Here is a 26,795-nt window from a genome sequence, read left to right on the forward strand (position 1 = left end):
GAGAGGGGAGCGGGGTGTACCCTCTCACAGGACCCAACTGAGGTATACAAGAGCAGTAGTTGGGAAGGCAGCATTCACCTCCTCAAGTATGCACTGGGGAGAGCATAGGGTGGAGAGCCCCATGCGCCGGACGAGTGCCGGGGCCTCCATCCAGTCTCCCCGGTCGTAGTGCAGGAGGACTCAGACCCTGGTGATTCCATGCAGGACCAACCTCCGGCACACCATGGGGGACTCTGCCACCTGCACACGCAGATAGGGATTGTGTAGCAGGGGCTCCGCAAGGAGGTCTTCCCCTGCGGCAGCCCCTAAAGACCTGGAGACTGAGAGCAGCTGCCAGGTGCGGAGGAGGTCCTGGTACAAGGCCAGCAGCTCAGAGAGGCCTCGCGGATGGTCTCTCAAGGGCAAATAAAGGAGCTTCTGGTTGTATCAGAGCCCTCAGAAGTGACGGAGAAAAGCGCGCGCCAATGAGCTCCACACTGGACCATCTACACTATTGGTGTTAAGGAGTCCCTGCAGGGCCCGGAGGCAGAAGAAATGGACCTGAGTATGTAGGCAGGTCAGGCCCTGCCCTCCCTCCTCTGGGGGGAGATGGAGAACCCCTGCAGGTACCCAGTGCAGTCCTGGCCAGAAGAACTCCAGAACTAGCTTCTGGAGGTGGCCCAGGAATGCTGGGGGTGGGACAAGGGTGTTGAGATGGTACCAGAGCATGGACAGGACTGATTGGTTTAGCACCAGTGCCCTCCCACGCAGAGAGAGGCACCGGAGCAGTCCCATCCACTTCTGCAACCACTCAGCCACCCTCCCCTCAAAACCCCGCCAGTTTTCTGGCAGGGAGGGATGCGTGGCAGATAGAAAGACACCAAGATAGGACAGCGGACCTCTGCTCCACCGAATGGCTTGAAGCGCGGGTGGGAGGCGGCCCGTCTGACATCCAGCCCTGACCACCAGGCCAGGGCAGAGGCGGCTGCCGAGTAGACAGCTTGGCAAGCCTCCATCTGCACCAGGTCACCTGGGTCCTGGACCATGAGGAGTATGGCGTCAGCATAGGCCGACAGGACCAGCCGGAGCTCTGGCTCATGAAGCACCAACCCCGTCAACCTTCTGCAAAGGAGATGACGGAAGGGCTCAATGGCCAGAGTGTAGAGCTGGCCTGACAGAGGGCAGCCTTGACATACTCCTCGTCCGAAGCTGACCGGAGCGGGCAGGGTCCAGTTGAACTTGACCAAACACTCTGAGTCAGCATACAGCACCCAGAAAAACCCGACGAAGCAGGGCCCAAAGCTGAAGGCCTGCAGAGTGCCCAGGAGGTACCCAAGGTCCACCCTGTCGAACGCCTTCTCCTAGTCCAAGGACAGGAGGGTGAACGACAGATCATCCCCACATCCAAGCTCCAAGAGATCCCAGACCAAATAGAAGTTGTCAAAGATGGCGCGGCCCAGGACAGTGTAGGTCTGGTCGGGGTGGACCATGTCCTTCAGCACGGACGCCAAGCGAAGGGAGATGGCTTTGGTGATAATCTTGTAGTCCATGCTGAGGAGAGAGATGGGACGCCAGTTCCTGAAGTCGCGGAGGTTCCCCTTTTTAGGCAGCAAGGCAAGCATGGCTCACCTGCAGGATAAAGGAAGGACCCCGTTTTGTAAGGACTCAGCCCAGACGCTGACCAGGTCTGGGCCAAGGATGTCCCAAAACACACAGTAAAAATACACCGTCAGCCCGTTAATGCCCGGGGATTTGTTGGTGGGCATGAGATGGAGGGCTTCCGAGAACTCAGCTAGAATGAGAGAGAGCTCCAGCTGGTCCCGGTCGCCCACGCTGACTGAAGGGAGTTGGTTCCAGAGCACTCTGCAGGCATCGGCGTCAGCTGCATCCAGGGAGAAAAGGGTGGCGTAGAAGGCATGGGCCCTCTCGTGCATCTCCACCCGATCCATAAGAGGGGTGCCATCCTACGCAAGCAGGCAGAGGATGTGTTTCTTGGCACCCCTCTTTTTCTCCAGGATGAGGAAGAAGCAGGAGCCACGATTCATCTCCTGAAGGAGCTGGATACGCGACCTCACAAAGGCCCCCCACGCCCGAAGGTCATCGAGGGTCAGGAGCTCGTCCCACTTCTCCCAGTATGTGATGCAGAGGGATGGATCCCTGGGGATGACAGCCAGATGCCTCTCCAGCTCAAGAACCTCCCGCTCCAGCTGCCCTGTCAACGCATCCCAACGCCGGCTTGCCCCCCGGGTATAGTCACAGCAGAAGAGCCGCATGAGCACCTTTCCCAGATCCCACCACCATTATGCCGAGGGAAAGGTGTGTCGTTGCCCACGCCATGCCAGCCAGAACTCACGGAAGAACGCCATGAAGCCCACGTCCTCCAGCAGGCTGTTACTAAAATGCCAGTAGGCCACCCCCCGCTTCTCTAGTGAAAGGGATGCCTTCACGGCCACCAAATGGTGGTCTGAGAAGGGGGCTGGCCGCACGCTGGAGGAGTGGGCCCACGAGAGATGGTGATGGGAAATGTAGATGCGGTCCAACCGGGAGTGTACAGATTTTTGACCCACCACCCAGATGCAGGTAAAGACAGTGTCCTCATCTGGGTGGTGGGTGTGCCAGATGTCCACTAGGGAGTGATGGTTGATAAGCTCCCTGAGGACGTCCGCAGCAGCCTGGCACTGCTCGGTCCCCGTGCGGTCCTGCTCCTCAAGGGTGCAGTTGAAATCCCCACCGAGGACCAGGCATTCGCAAGGATCGATGGAGTCGGGGAAGGCCACCACCTGCTGGAAGAAGGATGTTCTCTCTGGGCCGGATGTCAGGGCGTAGACATTAACAAGATGGAGCGGGAGGGAGAGCCCCTCCACCCGCACCTGGAGATTCAGCAGGCGGCCCAGCACTATCTGAACGCTCCTCAGCACCTCAGCCTGTAGGTCTAGGGAGAGCAGGGTCACTACCCCAGCCCAAAGGGCTGAGAGATGACTAAAGTAGACCATGTCTCCCCACTCCAGCCACCAGCTGGCTTTGGCGGCTGGAGTAGTGTGGGTCTCCTGGAGGAAGGTGACCGAGTACCCCACCCCCCGGAGGAAGGAGAGCACCTGGCACCTGCGGACACCCGACCTGCAGCCCCTGGTGTTCAGAGCGGCAATGACGATAGGCGGCATGTGAAGGGCTGGGGAGGATCCTCGCTGGAGGGAGTGCTGACGGTCCCTTTGGGGCCATGCAGCAAACCGTAGCTGACACCAAAGGTGATCAAGGCGTCATGGAAGCTGTGGGCCCATTGGTAGGCCATGGCATCCCTCCTTCAAGTCCCCTTGCCCTCTTTTAGGAGGGCCCTCATGGTTTCAAGGATGAGATGGAAGTTCCCCCAGTGCTGGAGAGCAAGGGCTACCTTGTTCTTGGAGCCATGGGTGTCCTCCAAGAACCAGTGCATCTCGTCCCCCAGGGCAGGGGGAGTCGGGGCCTCAGGGTTCTGTGCACCCGTCGGCCACGTGTTCTTACAGGCCCCACGGCCAACAGAGAAGGTCGGGTTAGGGCTGGGGCTTTGCCACAGGAAAGGGCAGGGTGGTGGAGGGAGAGCAGCCTTGGAAGTGCTGGGAGAGGGCAAAGAGAAGGGGGCCTCTCAAGGGATGGCAGCCTCAGTGGCGGTCAAGAACAGGGGGGGGGGTCAAGGAGGGGAGTGGGAAGAAAAGGAATTGGAGCAGGGGTAATAAAGGTACTGGGGGAAGGGACAGGGTTGGGAGGAGGAGGGGGGAGGAGGAAAAAAAGGAGAGGTGGGAGAAGGGGAGAAGAAGGAGGAGGAGGATCAGGAGGGGGAAAGGGTGCAGGCTCTATGGCAAGACATTCACCAGAAGAAGGGATGGGTCCAGGGGCGGAGCGAGGCATGGGAGTGGGAGTGGGAGCAGTGACTGAAGTGGGAGTGGAAGCACGGACAAAGGGGGTGTCAGGAGGGGGAGCCTTTTTAGGTGGTGAAACGGGAGGAGAGATTAAAGGGGAGGTGCCAGCGTGGTCAGTTGCAGGCACCGATGGGGCAAGGGGGCCGACACCAAAGGTTTCAGTGTCGAGGGAGACAGGGTACAGGGAAAGGTCAAACCCACCTGGGGTGTCTGGGGGCTCAGTAGCCATGGCTGGCAAACTAGTCCCAGCCGGGGTGGCAGTCGCACCCTGCAGCTTCCGTGGGCGGAAAGGGGTGACAGTTGATGGGTTGGTGATGGTTGGGAGGGAAGGGGAGGAGGGGAGCGGCTGGGTGTGGGTGGCTGGCCCACAGGCTTTCAGTAACAGGCTGTCCACATCTGAGGCAGCTGGGATTAGACCTAAGGCCTCAACCTCCTGTGACAGGAGGGTGAGGCCGACACCCACCTCCTCCGGGCACTTCCTGATGGCGGCGCAGGCAGCAGCTGGAGCGGAGTCAGAAGAGGGCACGGGCTTGGGGTTGACCACTTTCGTTTCAGTGGGCTCAGTCTCCAGGGCAGGAGGAACGACGTCCCCTGCCACTGCCATGGCAGCCTCAACTGCCCCCAGCTGAAGGTCAGTGGCCGGGGGTTTGGCAGGGGGATCAGGGCTGACGGTCCTCTTGAGCGCTTTGCACAGCACGTCCACCCTGTTCTCCGACAGGGTGGCGTGCTGAGCGCACGCGCTTCTCTTTTTTCGCTTCCACCTCAGTAGCACCCAGCCCTCTGAAGAGGTGGGCTGGGCAGTGGAGGAGGAAGGGCCAGGGGAAGGGGGTAGCGAGGAGAGGGGGAAGCAAAATGAGGGCGGGACAGTGAGGGAAAGGAGAGGCCCACCCTGGGGTGGGCCCTGTCCGAGTCTTGCTACTGGCTCTGCCTCCCTCTCCTCCGCAAGCCCGGCTAGAGAACCCACTTGGGCGTCAGTGCCTACTTCTTCTTGGTCCTCCTCCTGCGCTCATGCGTTCTCCAACACCCAAGTGGCGGTGGTGTTTTCTGGAGCGGGAGAAGGAGGGGCGATCCCAGGGCTTGCCATGGTTGGGGAGTCGCCAGTCGTATGGCTGGCACCCCCCAGGTTCGCAGGAGTCCCGGGCTCATCTTCATGCCGGGCCAGTGGGCACTCCCTCCAGACGTACCCCGCCGCCCAGCACAGGAAGCACCGGGCCTCCCCCAAGGTGTAATACACCCAGTACTGGGCCCCTTGATGAGGCACCAGTATAGTCCCCTCCTGGGTGACCCCACCCTGTGTCGCTGGTGGTGGCAGTTGGATTCGTGCCTGCCAGTGGAAAGAGAGTACGTGACGTAGGGCGGGGTCCTTGCAGCAGGACTGACAAGGGCCAGCCCAGGGCGGTGAGGAAAGGCAGCAGGGCAGAGTTGGGGAGGAAGGGAGGGACAGAAGAAAAGACCACCTGCACGCTCAGATCTTCGAGCAGCTCGAGGGGTACATGGACACCCCTCCGACCACCAAGCCCCTCTCCACCACCTCCTGGGTGGTGGCCTCCGATGCCAGGAAGAAGACAATTTTCCCAAACATGCGGCAGGCTGCCACCACAGCCGCGGGCCCCACCACCAGTGCCAACGCCCGCACGTAGGTCTCCATGTGGGGCGAGGCAGACACCATGAGGCAACGGACTCCGTGCTTCCTGGTGAGGGTGAGGAACGGGCCATGGCCATTGGGGATGGTATTCCGAGTGGAGGCAGAAGGAGCAGGGTGCGAGGTGGCCGCCACCTGGGTGTACGACCTGGGGGCCAGGGAATCAGGGCCGCCAGGATTGGTGGAGGGAGCAGGGGGGCGGGAAGGAGGGGGAGCTGCAGCAGGTGTATCGGCAGCTGAGGCGGAAGTCCTGGCCATGGGAGGTTTAGCCTTCCAGGCGGGGCTCTTGCCCTTCTTGGTCCCCTGGCCCTTCTTGCCCTTTTTGGCAAGATTCGGGGTGGGGTCGCTGGAGGACAATGATGCAGTGGGGGCAGCAGGAGCCCCAGAGCCCGCGCCCGCCACGGGGGCAGAATTCCCAGCAGTCCCAGATGGGTGGGCCGCCATTACAGAGGTGGGAGGGTAACAGTGGAGGGAAGAGGGAGGGGGACATCGCCAGATGACCCCCTAGTGGTCACAGAAGCCATGTTGAGAGGTGCAAGGGTGAGTGAATTTATTGAGGGTGGGGCCCCTTAAGAAAGTGCGGGGGAAGGGAGGAAGTGGCTGAGGACCTGGTCAGGTGGGGGTGGGGCAGAAGGAGAGAGGGAGGAAGCCATAGAAGGGTACACAAGAATGGGCACAACTCCCAGCACAAGATGGTAAATGGCTCCTTCTACTGCACCGGGATGTGGAGGGGATCAATATGTATATGTGTGGGGAGCTGAGTGAGAGGAAAGGGGAGGGGGCTCAGGCACCTAGCAGTGCGCTGGTGCTATTGTGGATGCACTCTGCTGACACAAGGAGCATAGTATGGTCACGCAGCAGTGGTTTTAAAGTGCATAACTTGTGCTGGCAAAACTCTGTAGTATAGACAAGGCTTACAAATCATGATCTTACTGAAGAAAACATTAATCCATTACCCCCACCACCACCACCACCACCTCTTTTTGTCCTTTGTCTACAAGGAAGTAAACAGGACACTTCACCTTGAATGGTTCCTAAGAATATGTGCTAACTACTTATGCTGAACTGTTTAAACTTCTAAGTACCTGTCCCACACCACAGGAAGATCTCTATGTAGTTCAAAAACTTGTCTCTTTCACCAAAAGAAGATGGTTCAATAAAAAACATTACTTCATCCATCTTGTCTCTTAAATAAGATCCTCATAATCTCAAAATTGCATAGAGACATAAAATTAATGCATAAGCTTTCAAGGTCTATTAGTCACCTGTGTGTTATATTGTTCAGCAAGGTTTTCCTGCTGCTTTACTTTTTCTTGCAGGTCTAAGAGTTCAGCTTCAGCCGAAACAGCGTTGTCTTGCAAAGCAGCAATTAAAGCCTAAATTAAAATATACAAAGAATAAAAATATTATTCTAGTTCTAGGCAATACACTTCTTTCCCAATAAGGGAGATTAAAAAAATCACAGCAGCATCAGCACTATTATATGACTGCTGGTTAAACCTCTCTAGTCCTGCACCCTTGGGACCTGATTTGCACCGAACGAGAGAATGTGCTGGACCCCGAGAGGTCAATACTGTCTAGCAGCATGACCAGAAGACATTTAGGGGTAAATAAGGACTAAATAACAGCACAGAACACCAAGAGCCAGGCTGGTGGCTGTAAGCAAACTTTATAGGACTGTGGGAAATTTGGCCACACCCATGATAAGAGGTTGTTTGGCTTACTAAAATCATGCTGGATTATGGATGTTGCCAAACAAGAGAGTGCCGCATTAGAGAGGTTCAACTTGTAGTAATTAAACCACTGTTTTTTAATTGTATATGATTACATTTTGTTATTTTGCACAGTAAGTGTCTGTAACAAAGTGATTTAAATTTGTCAAGTTTCATTCATATTTGATCCAAAGTAGAAAAGCTGTACAAAAGTTAACTCCTATCATTTTAAAAGACAGACTGACTGCAAGGTAATCTAATTCCTCTCATCAGGGCAAATCAAGATTTCATCATCTTTAGTCTCTGTCTGAATAAGACGCAAGCAAAATCAAAGAGATATTTGGAAGGCCAAAAGGACAAAGACGACTTTCTAGACAAAGTAAGCATTTATGGTGACTAAACTTAGACCAGATATTACGTATAGTATTCATTTTATTGTGAGCAGATCTTTTCTCTTCACTCTTACTAAATCTTGCTTTTAATTAGGTCTTTTGGGACTTCCTCTTTAGGAATTTCACATTCAAGAAGATGGGATCTGAACTATGTATGCAGTAATAAAATGTTTTGAATGGTAAAGAATCTTTCTTATTACAAACTGGATTGCAGTATTCATAGATCAGATGAAATATGAACTATGCAACATTTGAGATCATTAACAATTACTTAATTGTAAATATAATCTTAGGAGGAGCGGGATGAAAGTCTTTAAGCACCTCTGCAACGTCCCTATCTTCTGTTATTGTTTTTCCCTCATGAAAGTCTTATTTTCACCAACTTCAAAACGGGTAAAATATCTACTTCACAGCAGTCTTGTGATATTTAATTCATACTACCCATGGCGGACCTCCTTGGATGGAAGTTATGTGGGCTCCTTGGATGAAAGATACCATATAAGTGCACAGTTTATTAACTATCAGAGAGGTAGCCGTGTTAGTCGGTACCTTCGAGAACAACAAAAAGTCTTGTGGCACCTTATAGACTGAGATATTTTGGAGCATAAGCTTTCGTGCTTTCGTGGGCAAAGAACCGCTTCATCAGATGCATGAGTGGTGGGGGGGGTGGTTCAGAGGGGTATTTAAAGAGTGGGGTCCCAGCAAAGAGGGAGGGCCAGAGCTCACAAGGTCTATTCAGCAAGGTGGAAATGGCCCAGTATCAACAGTACTTATCAAAAGAGACAAAAACAAGTCAGATCAGACAGGGGGATGTGAGCCATTGTCAGCATCTAATGGGGAGCTATCAACACCCAGAGCAGAGAAACTGCTTTTGTAAGATGCGAGCCACTCCCAGTCTCTGTTTAATCCATGGTTAATGGAGTCAAATTTGCAAATAAATTGCAGCTCAGAGATTTATCTCTCCATTTGATTTCTGAAATTTTTTTGTTTCAGAGCTGTCACCCTTAAATCTGCCAATGAGTGTGACAGTTAAGGGTGATAGTTCTGAAACAAAAAAATTTCAGAAATCAAATGGAGAGAGAAATCTCTGAGCTGCAATTTATTTGCAAATTTGACTCCATTAACCATGGATTAAACAGAGACTGGGAGTGGCTTGCACCTTACAAAGACAAAACAAAAAGCAGTCAAGTAGCACTTTAAAGACTAGCAAAATAGTTTATTAGGTGAGCTTTCGTGGGTCTGTCCCCTGAAAGCTCACCTAATAAACTATTTTGCTAGTCTTTAAAGTGCTACTTGACTGCTTTTTGTTTTGATAGTGTATATACTAGCACGGCTTCCTCTCTGTTACTTACAAAGACAGTTTCTCTGCTCAGGGTGTTGACAGCTCGCCATTAGACACTGACAATAGCTCACATCCCCCTGTCTGATCTGACTTGTTTTTTCCTCTTTTGATAAGTACTGTTGATACTGGGCCATTCCACCTTGCTGAATAGACCTTGTCAGCTCTGGCCCTCCGTCTTTACTGGGACCCCACTCTTTAAATAACCCTCTGGAACCCCTCCCGCCCCACTCATGCATCTGATGAAGCAGGTCTTTGCCCACGAAAGCTTATGCTCCAAAATATCTGTTAGTCTATAAGGTGCCACAAGACTTTTTGTTGTTCTCGAGTTTAGTAACTGAGGCCTGAAAATATTAACATGTAAATTAATAACAACATTTGAATTAAATCTAATTACTCTTTATATTAAAATATATCAGTGTATCTAGAGTTATTTTTTCAGTGAAATGATAAGATAGTTTACCTTTAATTTTTCATTTTCAAGTTGAATCTTTGCATTTTCTGAATTAACAGAATTAAGCTTTTCACGGATCTCTTCATCTGAATTTCTTCCATGATCTTGTATTCTTTTCAGGTCCTCCAAAAGGTTTGCAATCTGCCTTTATTAATAAATCAAGAACTTCTGTAGCAACAAACATATAGTTTTATGAATTCATTTTGCATACTATGTTCCTCTAGAGGCTATTAAAATGTTTGTGAGAGGGTTTTTTATGTGTTTTTATTGAAGTAAGGCCACATAATTAAACACCCCAAATGAGCAACAACTGGAGAAGTTGGAAATTCTTCAGCTTTTCCAGTATATTATGTGGTAAGATTCAAGGACGTGAAGTGGGGTTAGAACAACTGTAAATAAGCTGATGAGATGGAATGCATAGCACTCTGCCAACACAAATATCAGATTATATATTTACAGTTCAAAATATTAAGATGTAGAATTTAAAAGGGGACTGTCAAATTAAAAGGCATCTTTAAAAAATCTCTTTACATACGTTAGGAATATCACCTTCAATTATTAAAAGTAAATCAAGTCCACTTTTTACCATTTGTACCTATGTATTTTTGTACTACACTCAACTTAAATAACCAAAATTGCATAATCACATTTGCTTCTCTTCACGGTTTTGTTTTCTGGCGCTCATTCACTGGCATAGTGTCATAGTTTTTGCTGCAATGTTTAATTCTAAGCAAAGGAACATTTTTTAAAGTGAAAGATAACCTAATTTTTATTAAAAGTGTTTTCTGAAACTTAAAACAACATACTCCATTACCTAATTTTGGTGCTTACAAACTTGTGAGCATTCCTCTGTAAGCAGCTATTTGACAAAACAAACATTCTGCATGAAACACAACTAAAATGCACGTGCAGAAGCTATTAGTCTTATTTTAATGATTTTATGTTAACTAGTGTGACTATCTGTCCCGGTTTTTCCAGCATAGTCCCTTATTTAAGATATCTCACAGGTGTCCCAACTTTTTTTTAAAAATGGGCAAACTGTCCTGTATTTTATGTGGCTTCTATTCCCTAGCATCTGGTGTCTCAGGGCTGAAGCTCCTGCTGCAAGGGAGCTCCTCTGTAAGGCAACTGCCCCATTTCCTGGCAACCCATGGCAGCAGCCCCCACTACCAGTGAGCTCTGCCATGGGGCAGCTGTCTTGTTTCCTGATACCCCATGCCTAGGGAAGGCAGCTCCTACTGGAGAGAGGCTCCTCTGTGGGTTGACTGCCCCGTTCCCCAGCGCAGCAGCCTCTGCTGCCAAGGACCCCTCCCACAGGGCAGCTGCTGCATTCCCTGTCTCCTCTATGCTGGGAGGCTGTGAAACCCTTATTCTTGGCATTCCTCCACCAGGAGCTTGCAGAGCCCCCACCCATCCTCTGCTCCCCCTCATAGAAAGGCTGTGGAGTCCCCATCCCAGGTGCCTCACCATGGGGCAGCTGCCCCCATTGCCAAGAAGCTCTGACATGAGACAGCAGCCCCCAATCCCTGGAGGCCAGTGTCCCATATTTGCCATAGGGCAATATGGTCACTCTAATGATAATCTATTGGAAATATGAATTGTACTTCATACCATAAAAATGTGTAAAGATGTTTCTTCCCATACTCTAAGGAAAAAAGTGTTTTTAGCTGGCCAACCTTAGCCTATTGTATATTTTAAAATTTTAGGGTAGTTCTGTCTTATTTGTGGTTATACAAGGGAATACAATGTTATAAACAGTGGCACACATGTATGCATTTGGTGGGAAATCCTGCCACTTTCCACATGTGGAAGGCCCAATCTGTAGTGGAACTAACTGGTGTAATTCTGCTGCAGTGAGTAAGGAGTAGAAAGCCAGGAGTCTATGCAGGGAGGTTCTTCTGTGCTGCTTGGAGGAAAGGTTTCACAGCAGGGCTGGAGAGGAGAATTCTCTTTGTATGTGCTACTACTGAGATCCTTCAGCTACTTTCCCTCGGTTAGAGCAGCTCATGGTAGCCTGTAATAGCAGCCACTGCTGGCAGGAAAGGGAATTCCCTGGGTCAAGATAAAATGTAGGGGACAGAATATACTGCACGATGAGTAGGAGTTAATCTTTAGTCACACTGGAAGTTCTGTGACCCAATGAAGAGAAGGCGAGAATGCTAAGATATGTTCCATAGTTGAAATATCTAATTCTGAGCACCAAGTTCTAAATTTTACTGGGAACTGTAAATAGTAAAAAACATGTATGAAATTACTATAACTGTTTATTAATTTACAAAAAGTTTCAGCAGTTTAACTTACTCCTTCAGAGTTTCAGTTTGAACCTCTAGCTTAGTCTTTTCTTCTAGTGCTTTCTCATGATGATTTTTCCAGACACCTGATGCTGACAGTATTTCAGACAATTTGACTTCCTGGAGAACATACAGAATATGGATCATGTAACATAACAACTGCTTTTTAATTTTGCACAGTTCTTTAAATACAAATGGTGTTTTAATTTAAAGCAACCTTAAATAGTACCCCAATATTATAAAATAATACAAATTTAAGATTATAATCTCAAGAAGAGAAAATAAATATTTAAATTACCTAATTTACATGTTTTATGTAAGCTTGAACTACAATAGTATAAGGCCCCAGAACTGAATCACAGTCTAGCATTCAGAGTTTTCTAGCTGCAGAATAAAGCAAGATTTCAAAATTTAAGGTAAAATGCTTTCTTGAAACAAAGATGACTTTACTGTAATAAGCTGACACATAAGAATAACATTTTACATAAGACCGGCCATACTGGGTCAGACCAAAGGTCCATCTAGCCCAGTATCCTGTCTGCCAACAGTAGCCAATGCCAGGTGTCTCGGAGGACGTGAACCGAAGACAATGATCAAGCGATTTGTCTCCTGCCATCCATCTCCTGCCTTCGACAAAAGGCTAGGCACCATAGCCATCTATGAACCTAACCTCCAAACATTTATCGAGCTCTTTTTTAAACTCTGTTAGGCTACGTCTACACATGAAGCCAACATCGAAATAGGCTATTTCGATGAATAACGTCTACACGTCCTCCAGGGCTGGCAACGTCGATGTTCAACTTCGACATTGCGCAGCACCACATCGAAATAGGCGCTGCGAGGGAACGTCTACACGCCAAAGTAGCACACATCGAAATAAGGGTGCCAGGCACAGCTGCAGACAGGGTCACAGGGCGGACTCAACAGCAAGCCCCTCCCTTAAAGGGCCCCTCCCAGACACAGTTGCACTAAACAACACAACATACACAGAGCCGACAACTGGTTGCAGACCCTGTGCCTGCAGCATGGATCCCCAGCTGCCGCAGCAGCAGCCAGAAGCCCTGGGCTAAGGGCTGCTGCACACGGTGACCATAGAGCCCCGCAGGGGCTGGAGAGAGAGCGTCTCTCAACCCCTCAGCTGATGGCCGCCATGGAGGACCTGGCAATTTCGACGTTGCGGGACGCGGATCGTCTACACGGTCCCTACTTCGACGTTGAACGTCGAAGTAGGGCGCTATTCCGATCCCCTCATGAGGTTAGCGACTTCGACGTCTCGCCGCCTAACGTCGAAGTTAACTTCGAAATAGCGCCCAACACGTGTAGCCACGACGGGCGCTATTTCGAAGTTAGTGCCGCTACTTCGAAGTAGCGTGCACGTGTAGACACAGCTTTAGTGTCCTGGCCTTCACAGCGTCCTCTGGTAAGGAGTTCCACAGGTTGACTGTGCACTGTGTGAAGAAAAGCTTTCTTTTATTAGCTTTGAACCTGTTACCCATTAATTTCATTCGGTGTCCTCTAGTTCTTATATTATGGAAACAAGTAAACAACTTTTCTGTATTCACTTTCTCCACACCACTCATGGTTTTATATATCTCTATCATATCGCCCCTCAGTCTCCTCTTTTGTAGACTGAAAAGTCCCAGGCTCTCTAGCCTCTCCTCATATGGGACCCGTTCCAAACCCTTAATCATTTTAGTTGCCCTTTTCTGAAACTTTTCTAATGCCAATATATATTTTTTGAGGTGAGGAGACCACATCTGCATGCAGTACTCAAGATGTGGGCGTACCATAGTTTTATATAGGGGAAGTAAGATATTCTTCATCTTATTTTCTATCCATTTTTTAATAATTCCTAACATCCTATTTGCTTTACTGACTGCCGCTGCACACTGCGTGGATGTTTTCAGAGAACTATCCACTATAATTCCAAGATCCCTTTCCTGATCCGTTGTAGCTAAATTTGCCCCCATCATATTGTATGTATAATTGGGGTTATTTTTCCCAATGTGCATTACCTTACACTTACCCACATTAAATTTCATTTGCCATTTTGCTGCCCAGTCACTCAGTTTGCTGAGATCTTTTTGAAGTTCTTCACAGTCTTCTTTGGTTTTGACTATCCTAAACAGTTTGGTGTCATCTGCAAACTTTGCCACCTCACTGATTACTCCTTTCTCTAGATCATTGACGAATAAGTTGAACAAGATTGGTCCCAGGACTGATCCTTGGGGAACGTCACTAGTTACCCCCTTCCATTGTGAAAATTTACCATTTATTCCTACCCTTTGTTTCCTGTCTTTTAACCGGTTCCCAATCCATGAAAGGATCTTTCCTCCTATCCCATGACCACCTAAATTTACATAGGAGCCTTTGGTGAGGGACCCTGTCAAAGGCTTTCTGGAAATCTAAGCATACTATGTCTACTGGATCCCCCCCGTCTGCATGCTTGTTAACCCCTTCAAAGAACTCTAATAGATTACTAAGACACGACTTCCCTTTTCAGAAACCATGTTGACTTTTGATCAACAAATCATGTTCTTCTACGTGTCTGACAATTTTATTCTTTACTATTGTTTCTACTAATTTGCCCGGTACTGACGTTAGACTTACCGGCCTGTAATTGCTAGGGTCTCCTTTAGAGCCCTTTCTAAATACTGGTGTTATGTTAGCTGTCTTCCAACCACTGGGTACCGAAGCTGATTTAAAGGACAGGTTACAAACCACTGTTAATAGTTCTGCAATTTCACATTTGAGTTCTTTCAGAACCCTTGGGTGAATACCATCCGGTCCCGGAGACTTGTGACTGTTTAGCTTATCAATTAGTTCCAAAACCTCCTCTAATGACACTTCAATCTGGGACAGTTCCTCAGATTTGTCACCTATAAAGGATGGCTCAGATTTGGGAAACTCTCTAACATCCTCAGCCATGAAGACTGAAGCAAAGAAATCATTTAGTTTTTCCACAATGGCATTATCTTCGTTGATTGCTCCTTTTATGTCTCTTTTGTCCAGGGGTCCCACTGCTTTTTTAGCAGGCTTCCTGCTTCTAACATACTTAAAAAACATTTTACTATTGTTTTTTGAATTTATGGCTAACTGTTCCTCAAAATCTTTTTTGGCTTTTCTTATCACATTTTTACATTTAATTTGGCAGTGTTTATGTTCCTTTCTATTTTGGTCACTAGGATTTGACTTCCACTTTTTAAAAGATGCCTTTTTATCTCTCACTGCCTCTTTTACATGGTTGTTAAGCCATGGTGGCTCTTTTTCAGGTCTCTTACTGTGTTTTTTAATTTGGGGTATACATTTAAGTTGGGCCTCTAATATGGTGTCTTTGAAAAGTTTCCATGCAGCTTGCAGGGATTTTACTTTAGTTACTCTACCTTTTAATTTCTGTTTAACTAACCTCCTCATTTTTGTGTAATTCCCCTTTTTGAAATTAATACCAGAGTGTTGGACTGTTACGGTGTTCTTCCCAACACAGGAATATTAAATGTTATTATGTTATGCTCACTATTTCCAAGCGGTCCTGTAATAGTTAACTCTTGGACCAGATCCTGTGTTCCACTCAGTACTAAATCAACAACTGCCTCTTCCCTTGTGGGTTCCTGTACCAGCTGCTCCAAGAAGCAGTCATTTAAGGCATCAAGAAATTTTCTCTCTGAATCCCTTCCTGAGGTGACATGTACCCAGTCAATATGGGGATAATTGAAATCCCCTATTATTACTGAGTTTTTTATTTTGATAGCCTCTCTAATCTCCCTGAGCATTTCAGCATCACTATCACTGTCCTGGTCAGGTGGTCGATAATATATCCCTAGCGCTATATTCCCATCAGAGGAAGGAATTGCTATCCATAGTGATTCTATGGAACATTTTGATTCATTTAGGATTTTTATTTAATTTGATTCTACATTATCTTTCACATACAGTACCACTCCGCCACCCGCTCAACCCATTCTGTCCTTCCCATATATTTTATATCCCTGTATGATAGTGTCCCACTGATTGTCCTTATTCCACCAGGTTTCTGTGATGCCTATTACGTCAATCTCCTCCTTTGATATGAGGTACTCTAATTCACCCGTCTTATTAGACTTCTAGCATTTGTGTAAAAGCACTTTAAAAAACTACCACTATTCATATGCCTGCCCTTCCCTGACGTATTGGATTCTTTTATATGTGATTGTTTCTCATCTGATCTGGCCCATACTTTATCATCTCCCTTCTTTTCTTTCTGACTGAATTCTAGAGAATCTCTATCAACGGAGTCTCGCCTAAGAGAAGTCTCCGTCCGATCCACGTGCTTCTCCACACCAATCGGCTTTCCCCCATCAAAGAGAGATCAAAATAAATGCCAAAATGAAATTGAGCTGTAATCTCAAAATATTATGAAAAGAAACAATACGCAAATAAGAGAGTTTCAAACACAAAAGAAGAAAGATTGGATTTTGTGGTTTATTTAATAGCATTTAGGTTGAACTTTGCAAAGCAGTGAAGAACTAGCCACACGTTCCATTAAAAACAATTGCTTTGAAAACTTCACTTTAAACGTTACAACAGGAAAATAAAGAGAAAGTATTATGACAACACAAAAACTTGACATTTCATTCATTAAACAAATTTCAATTAAATTATTTAACTGAAAAATCCAATGCAACTGAATGTCATCAGGATAAAATTATGCTGCATGAATGTGGTATGAAGGAAAATTAAGCCTACAAAGAAACAGTTAGTCAGATCTTCATACAGCAACTGGACAAATGTATTATATTTCTAAAACGGTGTAACATGCTAAGAAATGTTATGATGAAAGCATATTCCCACCTACTGGGAAGTGCAATGAATGCAGACCAAGCTTTAAGTGTACCTCTAATGGACCAAGAGATTCTATTCAGAATTGTAATCCACTAAATCCAGAAAGCTCACTCAAAAAAAGTTCTTCTCCTCCTGTCCTTCTGGAACTTTTTAACATTGTTTAAGAAAAAAAAAAAAGGCAGCAAGATGCCTTGGATAGGGTCCAAACACTGAACGAGGTTTCTAATTTCATTTTCAAAGCTCTGAAAAGTTCAAAACGTACGGCTTACAAACAGAAATTTGATTATTCACAAGACGTGCTGCTTGCTGAATCCATTAAAAAGACAATGGTGGAATATCAAGAAATCCACATTCTAATTCTGCAATCTGACCTTCAAATAACTTCAGTGTTACGCAGCTCAAAACTATAAAATCAGGGTGCAACTGTGCACATAAGGGAACAAGCTTCTCCATGATATTTACGGGTTAACGTGCATGACTCCAGTTGCATTACCTGGGACATACTGTACTAAGGGAAGACCAGATCCTCAGAGCAAAATTACAAGTCATTCGCTTAACTGACATTTAATTTTTTAAACAAAGCACAAACTAGATCATCATGATGGACCCTTCTGACTTTAAAGTCTATCAATCTACTCTAGCAACTGTGTCTGGATTACTGATTTTAAATTACCCATCTCTAAAGTAGAATAAATTAAAAGATATCAGACTACAGTATGCAGGCAGTCATTACTGATCCCAAGTGATGATGCAAGCTTGATGTTTGATTACACTTATTATTTAAAACAACACATGGTTATTTTATACAACGTTTGATTATATCAACATAGCCACTTACCCTCTTTCTAATTTTGGAAGTTAAATTTTCAACAGATGCTTCAAAATATTCAGCTCTTTGTTTCTGGGTTCTGGCTGCTTTTTTCAGAGCTTTTTTCTTTTGTTCATTTGTTTCCTTTATAGCTAAAATTTGGTGCCTGTGTTCACCCATTTGAAGCTTCCACTCAGTTATTTTCTTTTCCAGAGCCTGAAATGTAATTAAATAAAAATGAATTATATAGTCTGAACACTATGGGGTAGATTTTGAGTTGCAGCAACAACCATGAAGGGCAGGAAAACTTCCACCCAACAGGCATTAGGTTTCTTGCATCTCAAATACATGGGCAAGGGTGAGAGCAGAGGCTGCATGCCCAGTATTTCCATCCACTGAGTAGTGAGAAATGGTGATGGAAGCAAAGAGGGGGAGGAGGATGCATAAGTCAGCGGGCAGGGAAGGAGACTGATGGTCAGAGAAAGCCAGGGATATTGGGGCACAGGAGGAGGAGAATGGAGGGCAGGAGCAGGTAGGGACAGAGGCAGACTGGGATGACAGGGACAAAAAAGTCTGTATCTAGTAAAAAAATCACCACCCACCCCCGAACCTGGAATAGAACCCAAGAGTCCTAAGTTGCTACGTTGTTCTGTTGTCAGCAAATAATTATGAAGGCCACTGAAAAGTATGTGTTTCATACTTTTCTAGTGGCTGGCCCACTCAGAGGATAACCACCTATTACTGCTGTCAGTTATTACATTAGGTCAAGTAATACAGGTCTGTGCTGTGAATACAAAAGGTCTAAAACCTACTGATGACCCAAATTGGCAATCAACATGGCCCCACATGACAGAAACTGGCATTCTGTCACCAAAACCCGCAGAGCATCCACATTACTAAAAGACAGTTACCTGTTCCGTAACTGGTGTTCTTCGAGATGTGTTGCTCATGTCCATTCCAATTTGGGTGTGCACCGAGCGCATGCCCAGTTGCCGGAAGCGTTTTGCCCTAGCCAGTAGCCTTAGGGTCGGTGCGGCGCCCCTTGGCGTGGTGTCCGTATGGCCGCCCGTATATGCACCACCTGACCTGCCCCCCGCTCAGTTCCTTCTTGCCGTCTACTCCGACAGAGGGGAAGGCGGGAGGATTTTGGAATGGACATGAGCAACACAGCTTGAAGAACACCAGTTACGGAACAGGTAACTGTCTTTTCTTCTTCGAGTGATTGCTCATGTGCATTCCAGTTTGGGTCAATGCAAACCAATGCCTAGGAGGCGGGATCGGAGCCCTGAAAGGAGTGCAGGACAGCCCTGCCCCTGCAGCGTCTTCCCGTGCGTGCTGTGTAACTGCGTAATGCGCTGTGAACGTGTGAATGGAGGACCAAGTGGCCACTCTGCAGATGTCCTGGATAGGGACTTTGGCCAAGAATGACACAGAGGACGCCTATGCCCTGTGGAGTGCGCCCTGATCGGCGGAGGGGGAACCCCCACCAGCTTGTAACACTCACTAATACAGGCTGCTATCCAGGAGGAGATCCGCTGAGAGGAGACTGGATGCCCCTTCATCCTGTCTGCCACTGCAACGAACAGCTGCTGTAACTTCAGGATGTGTTTGGTCCTGTCCATATAGGCGGCCAGTGCCCTCCGGACATCCAAGGTGTGCAGACTCTGCTCCCCAGGGGAGGCATGGGGCTTTGGTAAAACACCGGTAAGGTGATATCTTGGTTAATATGGAAAGGGGAGACCACCTGAGGCAGAAACACTGGGTGGGGTCTTAGTCTAACCTTGTCTTTGTGGAACACCATATAAAGTGGGTCCACCATCAGGGCCCTTAGCTCTGACACCCTTCTGGCTGATGTAATGGCCACCAGGAATGCCACCTTGTAGGTAAGGAAGAACATAGAACAAGAGGCGAGAGGTTCAAAAGGGGGAGCCATCAGCTTAGACAAAACCAAATTAAGGTCCCATGTTGGCAGGTGGGCCCAAACCTGTGGTTTGACTCTTTCCATTCCCTTCATGAACCTTTTTACCACCGGGTCTGAGAAGACCGAGCACCTCCTGTCCCCTGGGTGAAACGCCAAAATGGATGCCAGGTGCACCTTTAGGGAGGATACTGGCACCCCGTTTGGCTTAGAGCCAGCAAGTTATCTAGGACACACGGCACTGGGGCCTCTCCTGGGGACATCCCCTTTTGGGTGGCCCAAATGGTAAATCTGTTCCATTTGGCTACATACGTTACCCTTGTAAAGGGTTTCCTGCTGTTCAGCAATACTTCCCTGACAGGTTCGGAGCAGGCCAGCTCAACCAGTCTCGGCCTTGGAGCCTCCATGCTCTGAGGTGCAGCGCTTGGAGTGCCGCAGTCTCCCCGCCTCCTGTGTCAGCAGGTCCGGGTGCAGCAGAAGCATCTCCAGGGCATGAGTGGACATCTCCAAGAGGGCTGAGTACCAATGTTGTCGAGCCCAGGCTGGGGCCACCAGGATTACTGATGCTCAGTCTGACCAAATTTTCAACAGCCTTCAGTGGATGAGCGATATCAGTGGAAAGGCGTACAGCAATGGGACCGACCAATGAATGCTGAAGGTGTCTGCTCAGGAGCCTGGACTTCGGTTCTGGTAAGAGCAGAACGTCCTGCACTTTGCATTGAGATGAGTGGCAAAGAGGTCTACCTGGGGACATCCCCACCTCTGGAAAACTGAATTCAGTACTTCTGTGTGTAATGACCACTCGTGGTCCATGAAGGACCTGCTGAGGTGGTCCACCAGAGAGCTGTGAGTCCCAGGCAGGTGGAATGCCTTCAGGAGAATCTGGTGCTGGATGCAGAAATCCCAAAGCGCGAGGGACTCTAGACACAGGGGCAATGAGCGTGCCCCCCTTGTTTGTTTATATAGTACATTGCTGTAGTGTTGTCTGTGCTGACTGCAACACAGTGCCCCTTCAGCTCGTTCTGAATCACTTTGCACACCAGTCAAACTGCTAGCACAGACTTCGCCTTGTTTACTAGGAGGCCTAACATGTCGAACATTGCCCTTATTAGCTGTATATGTGTTGACACCTGTCCTTGTGACCAACCCCAAACAGCCAGTCATCTAGGTAAGGGAACAGATGCACTCCCCGCCTGCGTAGGAAGGCTGTCACTACTGACATACATTTGGTAAAGACTCTCCGGGCTGAGGAGAGTCCAAACGGAAGGTCTATGAATTGATAATCGTCCTTCCTTAGCACAAATCTGAGGAACCTTCTGTGAGGTGGATAAATTGCTATATGGAAATATGTGTCCTGTAAGTCGAGAGCGGCAAACCAGTCCCCTCGTTTCATCATTGGGATAATTATGCCCAGGGATATCATACGAAACTTAATCTTTTTACAAATTTGTTCAGGTTTCATAGGTCCAAGATTGGCCTCAGCCCATTTCACTTTCAGAATAAAGAAATAGTGGGAATAAAATCCCTGCCCCCAGAATTCCTGGGGAACTTCCTCTATAGCCCCCTTTTGGAGGAAGGTTCCTACCTCCTGTCCGAGAGCTATCGCGTGAGATGGGTCCCTGAAGAAGGATGGGGAAGCGGGTTATGAAGCGGGGTAAGAAGAAGATTGGATGGCATATCCCTCTGCTACTGTGTGGAGAACCAACTGGTCCGAAGTTATGCTGCACCATGCATGGCAGAATGGGGATAGGCGGAGTGAAAATAAACCCTGGGCTGGAACTATGGGAGTGGCCGGTGCGTCGCTCCTGACCGCCCCGTCAAAATTGGTATTTGGCCCCAGGTGGGGTTTTAGGGTGGCCCTGGTCCTGTGTCTGGTGACCCTGACGCCTCCTATAATGACGGCCCCTTCTCCTGTTCCCATCCCATTGTTGTTGGGGGAACTGTCTGAACTGGGGCCTCGGGTTAAAATGACTTCTCTGGGTCACCAGTGTGTATAGACCCAGCCAGCACAGTGTGGTCTGAGAGTCCTCCATACTATGAAGTCTCTTATCAGTTTTCTCTAGAATAAGGAGGGACCTCAAAGGGCAGGTCCAGAATGGACTGCTGTACCTCCGGTGAGAGTTCCGAGACCTGAAGCCATGCTCCCCTTTGCATGGCTATACCCGAGGCCATGACCCTAGTGGCCGCAGTGGCTGCATCTAGGGCGGCCTGCAGTGCTGCTCTGGAGATGAGTCTCTGCTCTGCTACCAGGGCTGTAAATTCCGGCTTGGAGTCCGGTGGGAGCAGTTCAGCAAAACGGTTCATGGAGCTGGCCATATTATACTCATACCTACTAACCATGGCCTGCTGGTTAGCAATTCTCAACTGCAGGCCACCTGTAGAGTAAACTTTTCTACCATACAAGTCTAGTCTTTTGGTGTCTTTGTTTTTGGGGGAGGCCCCTTGAACCCCCGTCTCTCCCTATTGTTTACAGCATCCACGACAAGGGAGCTGGGGGAGGATGGGTGAACAGATGTTCATTTCCCTGGGCTGGGACAAAATACCAGCGTTCATTTTTCCTGGCCATGGGCAAGGCTGAGGCCGGGGTTTGCCACACTGTCTTGCCTGTGTTGGCAATTGTCTTAATAATGGGCAGTGCCACCCTGGACAGTCCAGACGTTGAGAGGATGCTCATAACAGGGTCTGTTTCGTCCCTGACCTCTTCCGCCTGTACCCCCAGACTCTGGGTGACCCTCCTCAATAGCTGCTGGTACGCACCTCCATCCTCCAGTACTGGGGAGGCGGAGGATCCAGCTAACGCCTCATCTAGAGAGGACAAAGATGAGGTCAATATACCCTTCAAGGCCACCGGTGCGGAGGGTTCTGGCACTTCTACTTGAGTCCCTGACACCAGAGTCTGTGGTGCTGTGCTCGGTGCCTGGGGTGGAGGGCCCCCTAGCGGTCTCTGGTATAGCGCCATGAAGACTGGGCCACTCTGCACCTGGGACAGCACCGGTTCCATCGGTGCCAGTGCCCACTGCACAATAGTTCCTGGTGCCTGTAGGGGTGGTGCCCATGCCTGGGTCACCTCGAAGTGTCCCAGTGCCAATGTCAGTGCTGGTGCTGCCCTCTACGACTCCGCCTGCTCCTTCAGCGGGGCTCCCAGAGAAGCTGACAGCGCTGATCTCGGCACCTAAGGGGTGCCAGGCGCCCTGAACAGGAGTCCTGCATCCCACCCTTGCACCTTGTGGATACCTCACAGGGTCCAGAAGGGCCATTGTGGTGCTCCCTGATGGGGCCTTTGCCACTCTCCTTCTAGGGAGTGTCAGGAGTGGTGCTGGTGCCTGCTGCATCAGGATGACCTTGTACTCCTGCTCCGCACTGAGCTGGAGTAAAGAGAGTCCGATTCCAATGCGGACCCTGACGCCAATGACCATGGTGGTACCAAGGGTTCCATACCTCTTGTTGCTTCCTGCGGGCTCTGTACCGTTTGCACGGTGCTGACCATTTGTTGGGGTCCCACCAGTGTCGGTAACCGTGCTGGGGTCCCTGGAGCCTGAGCAAGTGCCTGGAGCAGGGGTGATGAAGGCTCCCGGTGTGGCCTTTGTAGCGGCACTGTAATTTGCAGGAGGCCTTGTGCAGCACTAAAGGCCTCCGGTATTGAGGGCAGCCTGGGAGAGCATGGACTCCCGCCTCACGCTGGAGTCAATGCCTGCACTTTGTGACCTCGGTCACGGTGCGATCTGGCAGACTCCCCCGATGCCTGTCTTCGCCCTCTTCTTTCTTGGGATCAACCCCAGTCCCATCTCTTCTTCTTAAGAGGCAGTGGGGACTGGCTCTTATGGCGCTGGGAGGCACTAGGTGCCGAGTCCTGCTCTCGGCACCGAGAGCCCTCTGACGGCACCAATGGTGCCGGAGCACTCTGCACCAAACATGCGGCGCTCTGCTTTCCTGACGAGGAACCGTCCGGGTGCAAGGCTGACTCCATCAGAAGAACTTTCAGCCTTTGAGCTCCATCTTTTAAAGTCCTGGGCTTGAAGGCCTTGCAGATAGAGCACCACTCCTGGAGATGAGTCTCACCGAGGCAACCCAAAGACGCCTTATGCGGGTCGCTTTTGGGCATACGTTTGCCACACCTCGAACAGTTTTTAAACCCTGGGGAGCCAGGCATCCCCTGACGCTGAGGGGGTTAAACACCCACCTTGGCTTACTAGGTGCTAAAAAGGCACTATTTACCTACCAAGATAACTATCTAAACTATTTACAACTAATTAAAGCAATAAAGGCTACCAGCGAACTCGCAACAAGAGTTAAGCTCCAGCAACCGACAGACAGCGCAGCGAGAAGGGGAGGGGGTGCGGGTTGGGTGGTGGGGGAGGGGGTGCGGGTTGGGTGGTGCGTATATGGGTGGCCATACGGGAGACACTCCAGGGGGCGCCGCACCAACCCCAAGGCTACAGGCTGGGGCAAAAAGCTTCCGGCAACCGGGCATGCACTCAGCGCACACGCAAATTGGAATGCACATGACCAATCACCCAAGAAGAAGGTGTTCTGTCAACAGTAAATCAACAGAATGCAGCACTTTTGTTGACAGCGTTCGAACATTCCCCCATGAGGTGGAATGCCTCTGTTGACAGAAAGCCAGTCTGGCCAGCCCAGGGGGCCTTCCGTCAACAGAAAAGACCTCCCAGGGGCTGCACAGCTGCCCAGGGGGACACACTGTCCACAGCAAACAGAGCTCCATGGTCTCTGCCTCTGGCCGTTCTTAACACTGCAGGGAGGACTGGAAACCCTGGGGCAGGAAGCTGAGCATTGGAGCAGCTCCCTCCAACATGCTCACAGCTATACCAGCCAACAGCATGACAAAGGTACAGGCACCATGAGACATCCTCCCCAGGCCCTCGAGGGGACAGCTGGAGGGGTCCCAGGAGCCACCCTGAGGCACCAAGTGGCAGATATCCTCATGGACTGGCCCCAAGGTCCAGGACTTGCTGTGTATGTGGGCCAAGGAAGAGACCCTTCTAGACCCCTCATCAAAGCGTGAGAATGCCCCCACATATGCCTGTCTGGCCACCATCCTGGTGGCACAGGGCCACCCTGCCAATACCAGGGAGCAGGTGTGGGCCAAAGTCAAATAACTGAGGCAGGGCTACTCCTGGGTCCACAACGCCAGGAGCAGATCTGGTGCAGGACCAACAACCTGCCCTTACTACAGATAGCTGCACCACCTCCTGGCAGGCGATAACACCTGCCCTTCGCCTGCCTCTGTGGACACCACCGAGGAGTCCACACCCCCAAATCCAGAGCCCAAGGAGGAGGAGAAGCAGCAGCAGCATCCCAGGAGAGCCAGAGACAGACATGGGTTCAGAGGCCAGCGGGAGGACCCTGTTCATCACCCTGGACTCAGGCCCCTGCAGCCAAGCCATGTCCAGGGTATCCCCAGAGCTGGCCAAGGACCCTCTGGTAAGTACCCCACACGCTGCACACCCTAGGGCATGGGAGGCAGGTGCTGAAGGCGTGTGCCATGAGTGTTGCCTGGCTGACTCGGGTGGGACCTCACACTACGGTCCCATCATGGGGAACCATGTGCAAGGTAGCATGTACCACCCTGACTCAGGAGACAGACCCTGGCATGGCTGCCAGCTTCCTGCCAGCTTCACCGGAGGAGTCCTGTAGGCGAGAGGCCTGCCAGCACCTATCATGGCTGGAAGCAAGTTAGCCACACAGGTGCTGGCCTGACACCCAACACACCAAGGAGCGTGGCTCCTGACATGTGGGCATATCCACAGGCAAGAATGAGCACCTGCTCCCATGGACTGCGCCATGAACCACGCATGAGTTGAGGGTCCCCAAGAAGGGCCAGGCTGCTCCTGGCTCACCACCAGCCATGCAGGGACCCCTCAATAGCCAGACACCCCACCCTTGGCTGCTATCCCGTCGAGCAAGGATGGAGGGTCCACAGCGCTCAGCCTGGCCCCTGAGGTACCATGGAGTTCCTGTGTAGCAGGGCCTGCTGTGCAGGCAAACATGCCTGTGTTCCTGGGACATCCCTGTCCTGTGGCCTGGGGGGATGTTGATTGCTGCTCATGGTGGGTGGCAAGGCCTTGGGGGTTGTCTTGAGTGAATGTCTCCTTTAATCTTCCTTACAGCTGAGCACCCACCTCCATGCCAGGGCAAGCTGACAGCCCACAGCTGAGAGACTAGGCCTGAGGTGAGAGGGGATCCTGAGGCCAACGCTGCTCAGGGTCACATTCCCGCATGCGGTCACAGCCCTCTACTCCCATTCAAAACCTGATGCCCCCGAGCTCTGAGCCAAGCCTCATCATCCAATTTCTGATGCCCTCATGCCCCTGCGAACCCCTCCCACCACACATAGTTTGCTGGGTTTGCACACTGTAAACAGTTATTTATTACATTTATTTTCAACACAATCTTTTTTCAGTAAGCAAGTCATTTGACCACCACCCCTATGTCCCTCTTTAGTGGGCAGGGGTCAGGGAGGGGTGTATGGGCAAAGGGAGGAGTCGTGGTGGGGACAGGATAGGGCTGCAGGTCCGAGGCCCCCACTAGGAGGGCTCTGGGGAAGGTCATTGGGGCCACGGCAGCAGCTCTCCCTCAGGGCCTAGGGGATCTGCACCCAATCCCAACGGGACTGGCAGATCAGAGCTGCACCTGGCTGCTCGTAGCCAAGGCCGGTGTCAACCCCCCACACCCTGGGAGGAAGGCTTCCACCTACCCTTCCACAATGTTGTGGAGGGCACAACACACCACCGCAACTTGGGTGGCAATGTGCTCCCCCATGTCCAGACAGGTGAGAAGGCACATGAAGCATGCCTGGAGGTGGCTAACCATGCACTCAGCCTGCACATGGGTCCAGCTGAGGAGGGAATTAAAGAGTTCCTGGCTTGGGTTCAGCTGCCCAGTACAGGGCCTCATAAGCCAGGGCATGAGGGGATAGATAACATCTCCCACAATGCATAGCGGCATGTGCATGTGCCCAGCTGCCAGCTCCCAGTGGAGGACAAAGGTGCCCATGACTGGAGTTGCGTAACACATGGGCATTATCTGCCTGGCCTGACCACCTGACATAAACACTGAGGAACTATCCATGGTGATTGACCAGGGCCTGCAGCACAATAAAGCTTGCGGTTGATGAATTTGGCCACACCGTGGTCTGGGACACATAAGGAAACGTGGGTCCGTCGATAGCCCTGAAGCAGTTGGGGACCCCCAGGGTGGAAAATCCATCCAGGACTGTGTCCACTTCCGCCAGATGGATGACCCTTCACAGCAGAAGTGTGTTGATGGCTGTGAATCTGTGAAGGGAGGGAACCAAACACATGTCAGGGACAGAGGGAGGGAGCCCCTAGGCCCTGGGGGACCAGATGGCCTCATCCCATTCCCTCCCCCTTGAGCTCTCTAGGAGCTCCCCTTGAGGCTGCCCCTGCAGCAGCAGGGCTGTGTGAGGGTGGGATGACATGGTTCCCCAGGGATGGGGTTTCTTCTCCAACCCCACCCTTGCACCCCCAACCCCACCTCCCAAGGGTCCCCCTTAGGCAGGACACACACA

The 26,795-nt window shown here is 49.9% G+C and overlaps 1 protein-coding gene across 1 annotated transcript in view; it reads right to left on the reverse strand.

Annotated features, from left to right (window-relative positions):
• Positions 1-26,795, reverse strand: part of ODF2L (outer dense fiber of sperm tails 2 like) — a 69,824-nt gene that overhangs the window by 20,677 nt on the left and 22,352 nt on the right. The window contains exons 9-12 of the mRNA XM_075002765.1: positions 17,359-17,544; positions 11,713-11,822; positions 9,421-9,556; positions 6,780-6,890 (exon numbers count right to left, since the gene is read on the reverse strand). Of these exons, the coding sequence (XP_074858866.1) occupies positions 6,780-6,890; positions 9,421-9,556; positions 11,713-11,822; positions 17,359-17,544 (543 nt within the window). The remainder of the gene's footprint in view (positions 1-6,779; positions 6,891-9,420; positions 9,557-11,712; positions 11,823-17,358; positions 17,545-26,795) is intronic.

This window comes from Carettochelys insculpta, chromosome 9 (assembly GCF_033958435.1).
Source record: "Carettochelys insculpta isolate YL-2023 chromosome 9, ASM3395843v1, whole genome shotgun sequence".
NCBI lineage: Eukaryota > Metazoa > Chordata > Testudines > Carettochelyidae > Carettochelys > Carettochelys insculpta.